The sequence below is a fragment of the Entamoeba invadens genome (genome assembly GCF_000330505.1).
Source record: "Entamoeba invadens IP1 unplaced genomic scaffold scaff_1105074725743, whole genome shotgun sequence".
Lineage (NCBI taxonomy): Eukaryota > Evosea > Mastigamoebida > Endamoebidae > Entamoeba > Entamoeba invadens.
The window spans coordinates 71,422-83,305 of NW_004440146.1; the positions used below are offsets into that span (position 1 = coordinate 71,422).

The 11,884-nt window shown below is 26.1% G+C and overlaps 1 protein-coding gene across 1 annotated transcript; it reads right to left on the reverse strand.

Annotated features, from left to right (window-relative positions):
- Nucleotides 1–5,546: 5,546 nt before the first annotated feature.
- Nucleotides 5,547–6,830, reverse strand: EIN_382890 (hypothetical protein; the record flags this gene model as incomplete). Its single annotated transcript, XM_004254408.1, has 1 exon — nucleotides 5,547–6,830. One exon carries the CDS (start codon nucleotides 6,828–6,830, stop codon nucleotides 5,547–5,549), a length of 1,284 nt encoding a protein of 427 aa, XP_004254456.1.
- Between the last annotated feature and the right edge of the window lie 5,054 nt (nucleotides 6,831–11,884).

Genomic DNA, 11,884 nt, shown 5'->3' on the forward strand with positions numbered 1-11,884 from the left:
AAAGAACATTTTCCGCATTCTAAACAAAATTTTCTGTAAATTGTGACTTTTTTGTTGCTTTGGGTTTATTTTTTTTCTGTGATTTTCATAATTTTCCTCTCCGTCTTGGCGTGGTTTTTTATTCCACTTTTTGGAGAGGTTTGAACACATTTCAAATTCCAATTATCCGGTTATGAACTGAAGAGACATGATATCTCAAGCTTGGTCGATATCATGTCTAAAAAGAGAGTATAAAACAACAGTTTTTATCGGATGATAATTCTTTTTATGCTTTTTCCCAAATATTTTCCAAGTTTTTAAAGTCAAGCATTACCTTTATAATTTTAACTCAATTTTTTTCTTATAGCATAACCGAGCTTATGGTAAAACAACTGAATTAATTTATTTGAGAAATGTAAACGAAATCCCCTAATGATGGTTCTCAAACCTTAATAAAAATACTCTAATAATTAAAAATAGAATTTTGTCATCCCTTTTTTCTTTGTCAAGTGATTTTTCAGCCTTCTGTATCACGGATCAAAGAAAAAAAATTTATAACTTGTCTTAAAATGCATTTTAAAATGAAAAGAAATATTTTTTATTTGTTTTTAAGCCAAAAATAAAGTAGTTTTAGTAAAATTAATAGTTATGTTTGTTTTTGCGATCTCCAAAACCTTTTTTTTACAGATGGGGATTTTTTGCCGCGGTCATTTTTAACGTTAAAACGACAGTTAACAACAAAACTATAAAATATTAAAATGTATAGTATCCAAATAAATAGTTTAATAATATAATATTTATATTATATAAAATAAAACTATTAATTATAATTGATAATATTATAAAATATTAGAAATTGTTTAATAACGATGAAATAATAATTTAACTTATTAAAATATAATTTGTTATTAACTATACTTTTCTTAAAATATAATTTAATAAAATCAACCAGAACAAAGCTACTGTTCGATTAGTTGTTAAAATTGATTTATTGTTGCTTTTCATCACTTTAAAACATCAAATAGTGGTTAAATATACCGAATTAATATAGAATGTCATAAAATGGACAATAACAAAACATTGAATCATGATACCCGGTGTTGTTGATAAATTTAGTTTGTTTTATAAAAGTGCAATACTTTGATAGAACATAAGAGTTATTATTCGCAGAAAAACATATGAAACGATTCTGTTCATCATTGATGCATAAACAGAGTGTTTGAAACAAAACAATTTCAATTATCTTCATTCTATTGTTTAATCTTTTTGTTTGTTTCATCAAAGCTATTATTGAATCATATATTACTATATTTATGATTATTTTGTTTAATTGAAAACTGTCATTCAGTTTATTTGTTGTTGTGTTTTAATATAGATCATAATTAAATTATTTTAAATTAACAATTATATAATAATTATTGATTTTATATATAAAATGTTAAAGAATATTATATAAAAGTACTATAAAAACAAGTCAGTGAAAAAATCTGGCTTGTTTTAAATTATAATATTTATTGTTATATGTCAAAAACATTTAAATATTTCAGAAACAAAATGAAAAAAAAAATAAAAATGTTTTTAAACTGTTGTTCGAAATTACTACAATTCACCTCGATAAAACGGATGTTTTGAATACGAAAACGTAGTTTCGTAGTTACAGAAAAGTTCTTTAAATGTTTTGCAAAAGCGGAGCTTCGAGACAGTGAATTCTTCGCAACGACATACAGTTGGTAAGATGTGACATATGTGGGGTTTGTTGAGCCACAACATGATTCCGTTATGTTGTTTTGTGTGTGTATTACTACTACACACAAATTAAACAAACAACTATACTAATTAAGGACCAAACAGTCAAACAGTGAATTAGATAATTGGTGAATTTCTTGTTGTATCGAGATTGGAAGAATATTATTAAGCCAGACTATTCGATTTGGGAGGAAGGCATCGACGCGTGGACTTCCTTAAGTATCCCACCACAATACTACGGATTCACACAAATTCAAGGCCACCACAGATTGTTGGCGGCTGCTATGATGGTAGAGAAGTCTTACAAATATACTAAAAGAGCCGAATTACTGAGAAAGAGACGCAGGACCTATCAACTTCATTTGAGAAATTGTTCTGGAATGAAGAGAAAGGATACTTCGTCCAAGTCATTTGGCAGGACAACAAAAGCAGAAAGTGATCGTCGACACATTGACTGCAACTATGGCGTTCAGTGACATTGTAACTGATCAAATAAAGATAAAAAACACTTTTATAACATCAGAAAGTTCAACACCGAACTTGAACACGGCCTTGCAAGATATCCACAAGACTCATACTTTTATTTTTCAAAGTGGAATATTGGAAGAAAAGAAACTGGTGAAGCAAGCCCACTATGGGGAGAAGCTGTAGACCGAATCACTGGCGACCCGATTATGCCGTCAATACCTGATGTATATAAACACGCAGGTGTGCATGTCATGACAGCGCTTCAGAATCAACAACTCTTCCCACTCTTTAATTATAAGAAGTGGTAATTTGGTAGTTTCGTAATTATTGTTATACTATAACATGTGTGTTGATATAACATAATAATAGTATTGGTAAAGTAAACCAACTAATACAATATGGGAGGAGTCAACTGATACTCAATGACGATCATTGAAAATACTTTGCAAGTGTCAAAGATTTCAAAGTTTTTATGATGATGGTCATTCGAAAATTCAATTTGTTGAGTGAAATGTACCAGTTTAATCGAGTACCTTTGACATCACTAAAGGAAAACAAGTTGTTCCCAAACACCAAGACTTACCATCTTTATTCAAAGAGTGATTTTGACACAAACTTTCCAAAAAGGTCATTTTTGATTTAATGAGTCACGAAGACGCATTGGTCTTCCACAGAACTAGAGTGCACAAATGTTGTGTTTAGTCGAGAAGATGTTAAACTTTTTAATGGTGAAATAACAACAAAAGAGGTGCGATCGTTGTCATCATCATGTTTCAATCCATCAACTGAACAACTACAATCTGTTTTTTAATGTTATCTCATATTTTTTGGATCATAAAAATTGGATTATTTCGGGAAGCCGTGCCAAAATCCATCTTAATTGTTTCGGTTTTTTTCACATTTTGCCTAATGCCCGATGTTTAGACACAAATAAAGCTGTTTTTTGTCCACCAGATAACGTTTGAGACTAGATAACGTTAAAAGACTGACTCTATAAACATTAAAATATTATATTATTAAGTTTTTAAAAATAAACATATTATTTTAATAGTATTTATACTATTTTTTCTTGTAAGTTGATATAATAAATTAACATATTATTGTTATAGTTTATTTTGTTAAAACCTAACTGTTAAAATATTGGAACTTTTTAATTCAAAATTTTAATGATTACTCCCAGATGTTTGTTCTATTATCTATTTATCATAACATTTATAATTGATGTAATTTACAATTCCATTGCTATCATTGTTGTAATTACTATTGTTAATAGACCAATTGGTGATTATCATTATATATTATATATCAATTTGATTTTTATTTCAATAAAAACATTGTGTTATTCACTGTATAACATATTCATCAGATAAAATAAGTTAAAATTAACAATTAAATAAATACTTGTCACTCTAATGACTCATTAACTTTATGTACAGTCTCTGAATCATTTGCTTTGTCTTTGACTATTGCATTGTCTAATGATAGTATTTGTCGTCTTTGAGTAGCTTGTCCTGTTTTGAGTATTATCTTATTTCTTTGATCATTACATTTCTTCTTTGAATGTGTTGTCATGTCTTTCATTATCGCCTTATGTCTTTGAACATTACACTCTTGGTGATATCATTGTATTATCATTATGAATTGATCTAGTCAAGTGTTATGGATATTGTAATTGAAATTGTATTGTACTTAATTATGGTTATTGTTACTTTTATGGTTAATAATATAATAATAATAATTAAATAAGTTATCATTTGAACTATAAGTTTATATTTAGGTTTTTTTAAATATAAATCATGTACTAAACAATTTAATTAATTATTAATACATTATTTCGATTTGTATTGTTTAAAAGTATAGTATTTATATTATATGTTATATAGTATTTTTTATAATTAACAAACATTTTTTACCTTTTGGGTTTGATTATAATTATTTAATATAGTTTTTAGAACAAATATTTACATAATAACGTTAAATATAAAAATGAAAATAACCCTTTTCAATTGTTTTTAGTTTTTAATAGCAGTTTTAATTATTAGTTATTGGCTTTTTGCTATATTTAAAAAAGAATAGGTTTATTTTATTATTTATTATATATAAAAATACAATTATTTAATAGATTATTATTATTTTATTATTTGTTGTTTGTAAATATCGGTTTGGTGTGTAAAAGGGTGCTGCATTTGTCACATTTTTGTGTTAATAAAAGCAAACACAGCAGTTATAAAATATAAACCGATATTTAAAATTACTCTAGAATTACATTAACATAGATTTACTACAACTCTTTGAGCCTGAGGATCCTTATAAATATTAATCAATAATAAAATTCATGCCACGCGTCTTGGCATTTAGATATATTATGATAAAATATAGTTTAAAATGATTTTAAAATGTCGAACTTTTTAATCCAGAATTTTAGGAAAATTCAAATCTTCGCTTTTCTTGCGATTTAATTAAATTATAATAAAATATAGATTAAATGGTGTCCCCCCTAAATCCGCATAATTTATGTACTACTATATTAACTCTTCTATTTTATCAATTTTTTAAAGTTGTGTTGCTTTTACTAGTCAAACAAGCATAAATTATAAAAAAGCTTTCATTATTTTTGAGACACACAAAAGTGTAAATTTGCGAGAATAAACCTATTTGTAAAAATTGAGTATTAAAAACACAATCAAACTTGGGCATGATTTAAAGGTTTTATCCATAAATATATGACTTGTTGTTTTGAATATGTTAAGATTGTTTTTATTACCAAATAATATCATTTCATCGTTTTTTTAGATAGAAAAATAGATAAAAATAGAAATAAAAATAAAATAGAAACAACACATTTTTTCTATTTCATTGAATACAATAGACTCAATTGTTTGTTCATTCTTCGTTTCTTTAGCCCTTCTAACTTCTTTTCCACAAGTTGACAATCTTAAAAACAACCTTTAACACAGTTTTCAGAAACTATCCGTCCTGTACTTTTCATGGTATTTTCTTTACTTTTCAATGCCATCTTTATTTTGTATCTACACAAATCATTGTAATAATCATTGGATTCGTGTAGATGTGAACAATTTTTGGTTTTTCCAATAAATTCAAAAGAAGTCATTCCCTTATTTTCACAAAATACTTCAATTCTTTTGGAACAGCATTTGTATGTTCATTTGAATACTTTTCTGTTTTTATCTATTGGAGAAAATTAAAATTTTTCAACGTAAGGAAGTTTGTTTCCTTTATGTGAAACAAAAGTTGTAAAATGTGGTTTGTGATCACTATAATTAGCCGTTTAAATTTTGTTTAAAAATAATTGTGTTAAGTTTTTTTAAATACAATTTGAATTTTTATGTAAATTATGTTGAACTTTTTTGTAAAAAGAAGGGGGGTTGTCTAAGGGCGAGTTTCCAAAGGCGAGTTGTACGGTAATCATTCACCTTTAATAAGAGAAGGTGAATGATATTTTTTTGTTCAAAATATACCATTTGACAACTTACACAACGATCATTATCAAAATTCATAATAATACAATTACCAATTGAATAATTTTGTTGAGCACGTGTTTGTTGTTCGTAATTGTAAAACGTGTTATCTTGACATAAATTACATTTACCGTTTAATGTAGTTACTTTACAATTATTTGTATTATTCTCACATATTTCATTTTCCGAAATTGAAAGAAAAACGTCATTACAACCAGTACAATACGTCCCTTTACTGTTTGTGCAATTGGTTTCATCGATTTGAAGACACTTTCCATCTGAAACAATGACACCTCCTTCACAGAAAATACAATTATCTTTTGTACAAAATTTACACAAATTTCCATGAAAATCAGAACATAAATTGCACTTATTATTATCAAGAAAGTACGATGGAAGACAAACAATTGCTTCTTTCATATTTGTTAAAAGAATTCCAATCGGCATTACACACTCCCCATTAACATCAAAAACACGATTTGGCTCACAAATAATACACACACTATTTCGACAAAAAACACAACCTTCTTTACATGGCAAACAAGTTTGATTTTCGTTTGAATAATGTTTAGAACATTTCCAAATTCTACTTTTATAATCGACAATCTCTTTAGCAACTTCAACACAAATACCATTTTTTACTTCATACATTTCTTGATATAAAATGCATTGGTCATCAATACATCTAAGACAATAAGTTGAACATAAAATACATTTTTCTTTAAATGCTTGGTAAGACAATTTACATGTTTCGCAATATCTTGTTGGAATATTACCATCAGTAATACAATTGACGTCAAAAGGAAGACACGATTTGTTTTGTAAAATACTAAACGGTTTACATAAAATACATTCTTTAATTCCGGTTTCTGAAATAAAAAACGAATTGCACAATGATAATAAATTTGATTTAACATAAATCTTATTGAACTGTGCATCGTACTTATGTAACTCGAACCCCATTTTGTTTCCCAACAAAAGTTTGTTGTTATTTCCTTTAATTGTAATAGTGTTACTATATAACGAGGTATCATCAATATACAAAATGTTATCAATGGGATCATCAAAGTTTGATTCACCTTTAATAGGAGAAGTCATCTGCACAATTTCTTTTTGTTGAACAATCGTTCCATTGCATTGATAATTATAAATAAACATTTTAGTTTGAACCAGTTGGGTTACCAAATTATTATTTAAAGGGCAATGAAGAACGTTTTTGTGGCTCGAAAATAATGAAAAATCACTTTGATCCAATTCGCATATTATTTCTGTTGCAAGTGGATAGTGTTTAAAACATATTCTATACAATTTTGATCCTTTTAAGATTTTCGAATAATGTTAAATCAAATGCAACAATTGACGACAACACTTTGTTGCAGAAAAACATTGTTGAAATCGGTTGGTCAACACTCAATGTTATTTTACTGTTTAAAGGCCTTACATTTCCACCCTTTAACACCAAGATTGTTCCATTGGTGTTTAATCGATTAAAGACATTTCGATAAATAATTTCTACAATTATTAAAACACCATGATTTTCAACTATATATCTGGTATTTAAATAAACATTCAATATTTCACATTTTATTGTTGTTTCAATTTTAATTGTTAAATTGACACTACAAAAAGAAAACTCGACTTGTGTTGATATATAATTTGGATTAGCTGTAATACTTCCACCATTTGAATATATCAAACTTTCCCATATATCTCTTTCAAATCGTGGTATATAAGTATAATTGTTGATGTTAAGTTTGAGTTGAATTGAATTGGTGTCGTCAAGACAATTATTAGCATTTTGGTTCAAAAAGGTAAATTCAGTTGACGAACTCGTTGTTCGATAATCACAAACACACATATCAATATCACAATCTTTTGTAAATACTCTTTCAACACAAATTTCCAATTGTTCAGATATCAGCAGACCGTTGTGAACAACAAACAATATTTTGCTTTTAAACTCTGGTTTCAAATTAACTTGATTTATTTCAACATTTGAGTCAAACCATCAACCCACATTTAATATAGAAATTGTCAAATTGTTTATTTTGGTATTTACAAAAATACTAAAAGAACTTTTCATATCAAATTTTTCTAATTTTAAAACGTGATTATTTGAACCTGTTATCCACATCATCGGATTATTAGAATAAATTGTGTACCATTCATATATATCCAAATTCCATGACGTATAGTTCGAAAGATTCAAATTAAACATCGAAGAATTGTAAACACAATCAGAAAAATTAAAAATAGTACTATTACTACAGTTGGGCCATTAAACCTTAGCCCAGGAAATTAACCTTAGCCCAAAGAAAAACTAATTTTTTTCTATTGTTATATTAAAATAATAAACTATACCTAAATAAAAGTCAATTTTCTAAAATATTTGTTTTTAGTAAAAACCAGTGTTTTTAAAGAAAAATATTGTAATTTCTTTGGGATAAAGTACATTTTCTGGGCTAAGGTTCATTTTCCCTACTGTAATTATTGGTATGTTATTTAAAATAATACATTCACAGTTTGTTTTTTAAAATGCAGTTTAGAAAATGCATATTGCCCATAATGATTTTGATTGCACAAAACAACAATTTGTAATCCACTTCCATCTATTATTATTATTGTAGAATTCACTACACTTGTAAAGGCGTATAAATATTCATTCATATTTCGAATCAAAGCTGGGTCTTTAAATTGTAACGTTAATGTTAGTGGTACAATTCCATCAATAAAAAGAAAAGTTGTTTTAAATAATAATGGATAAAATTAACTTGTTGTAAAATCAAAAAAAAACTTTAAATTTTATAATAATGATTATATGTTTAAAATAAAATATTTATTTCATTGATGTTTGAATTAATGTTAATAATAATTTAAATTTATTAATTGGAATAAAACAATAAAGACTAGATTATATAAATAAAAGTTGAAAATTGTTAAACTTTTGTTTACATTAAGATAAATGTAAATAATAAACAAAATAATAAAACAAATAAATAGTTTTCTATTTAATTTAATTTGAACAATTAGTTTGGATGTTTATTTGAAAGAAATTTAGTTCAATTATACAACATTGTATACATTTTCAAGCTGTAGTTATCAGTTATTTTTTTGAAAATGATAAACAATGAATTTAACTAACACTGTTTTTAAAAAGAATTCAATAAATATGTGTCAAAGTGGTTTTTTGTTTATCTCGTTTAAAACAATTCAAATGTTTGTAACACAAACACGTATGTTTTATAAAAAAATGTTAAACATAATTAATACAATAAAACCTCTCATTAGTAGATTAAATGGGAAAATATTACTGTTCAATTGTAGTTATGAAATTATTTTTTACCTTCTTTTCCATTAATAAATGTTTTTAATTTGATTGGTTGAAAAGTCTATTGATAAGGGGATTCTCTTAATCGGGACACTAATAAGTGTTTTAACTGTGGTCAATAATTGGACTATTTTTTTGTTTTTTAAAATATAAATTCAATTTAAATAAATAATAACAAAAAATAAACAAAAAATGCACTAACCGGGACTCGAACCCGGATCTCCACCTTGGGAGGGTGAAATTCTGCCCTTAGACCATTAGTGCTTTACATTTTTAAAAACTAAATTTATAGTTTAATATTTTTGAAATTAACATTGTTCGAATTTTATTGTTTTTATTATAGAATAATAGTATTTGAAATAAAAGATACTTTTTGAAAAAAAACAAAATAAACTGTTTTGTGAATAAAATACAGTCAAAAGCGTCTATTTGTCGTAAAAGAATAAATTTTGATGAATTTTTTTTAATAATGAAATTTATGTTTTATAAAAAATAGTTTTCGATTCAACCAAAATTACAGATTCGAAAACATAACATTTAATTGTCGTACACCAAAATGATTGGCCAGTTGTGCGACAATTAAGCAAGTTTAAAATTTAAGATAATACAAAAGTCTATAATAAAAGCATAATCAAATTTTAAATATCAAAAAGACAATTTGCTTGTATTTTTTATTTTAACAATATTTTATTATATTAAAATATATTATATAATCAAAACTCTAAAAATCAAAACAAGAAACCACATTTAAAGCACTAATAAATATTGTTAAACACATCAAAACATTGAATGTTTGTTATCTTACAGAATAAATGTTGAAACAATCACTTAGTATGATTTTTTGATACTGGATGCCGATTCAAGTGATAAGTCAACATACATCATATGACATTAACCTTGTAAATCTCCCATAAAATCGAGCCTGCCTCGAAAATATATATACTGACCAGATAACAAAAATATACACTTTCAAAATGTCATGCAGTATTATTACATAATACTGCATGACATTTTGAAAGTTTATACATGACCACAATTCTAAATTTCATTGTTTCGATTAACAATATTAGGATGTTTCTATAACAAAGTGGAAAATAAAGATACAATTAAGCTCCAAAATCAATATAGCAGATCACAATACAATTAATGTGTTGAACCAACGTGTGTAAATGGATTTAATAACTGGACTAACTTATCTTTCGAAAAAACAAAACAGAAAAAAACAGAGATGGGAAGAAAAGAAAAAACACAAAACTATAATCGATTCCATATAAGTGTTATTATATTTTATCGTTTATAAATTATAAATATATAATAAAAACTTTTAAATAAATTATTTTAAAATTTTTGAATTGTTTTTTATTTTTTTCCAAAAACAAATTTTTTATATTTGATTTTGTTTCTTCTATTATCAAAACTACTAATTATTAAAACCAAATAACACTCTTGTGCAACAAATTCCATCAATAGTAGAGTGAAAAGTTTTTTATTGTTAAATTCGAACAAAATAAATATAACTGAGACGTGTATTTAATATTTCATTTTACAAACAGGATATATATTAAATAATTTTATAAAACAATTCTAATGAAACAAAATATTAAATTTACAAGTCTATTGCAGCACTTATATTTTTGTTTACAAATAATTAATTTTTACTGCCAAGTTTTGTTACTACTTTTTGATGATATTAACTTCGGTTTTAAAAACACTCAATTCGATAATAATATACATACACGGTGTTTAGTACTACCGCATTGTTTGTGATTCGTTAATTTACAGTATTTTCGATTGGGTATGTTTTACTCCCACCATTTTTGTAAATGATACTTTTTGTGACTGTGAATGCACTTTAAATACATGAAATATTTGTCAAAAAATACGACATTTTACATACTGGTATAAAAAAGTGTTTTATTTTCAATTGTACTATTTAAAAGTTAATTGTTATGCTTGCCATTTAAACAACTTTGTTTATTCTGTTAACAGCAAAACGATATTAAAAGTAGTTTTAATGAATACAAATGGTCTTGTTAAAATATGTTTGTTTTTGCCATGATAATTATGTTTAATACTTTCAACTGTCTTTTCGTAACATTATAGTATATATGCTCTATATGTTACGGAGTAATAAATATAATAATGATACTTATTATAGGATCATATTTTAATATAAAAACACGAGTCTGTTTAATAAACCATTTTTGTTTTCATTTGTCGGTCTTGCATTTTTGTGTTTGTAGCTAATGAAAATATCTTGATGGATATCTTTGAATAAATAGAATATAAAAATTACACTCCCTTTATAATACGAATAATCTTAATATCACCAAAAATGTACTCATTTAAAAATAATTGCATTTTATTTATTGATAAACATTTTTACAATTTCAACTTTTAATGAAATGAAAATTCTAAAACAATAAGTCACAAAGACTGAATTAATTCACAAATGGATTTATTTCTTCTCCTCCTTCTTTTCAGTGGCAGCAGCCTTTGGTGCGGCTTCCTTTGGTGCAGCAGCAGCTCCCTTTTTTCCTCCCTTCTTTGGCATGTGTATTTAACGAGTGATTACAAAGATGCATTCTTCCCTTTTATAGAAGTAATCATTATTGTGGAGGTACAACAGCTTGTATTTTGTCCAATATTCGGGAATATCAAATGCCACATCACCGTGTTATTTTTGGTGTGCTATTTATAACAATGATGTGGCACAATGTGGTGATGAATAAAGGTGAAAAATTGAGTGATCTGCTGAGTTTCTATTTCTGTGCTTAATTTTCAACATTTTATACTACAATAAACCAAAAATGCGCAATAAAATGGGATATTTTGAGTTATGGCATATCAATTGTTGTGTGATGTCTATTTTTGATTGAAGTTT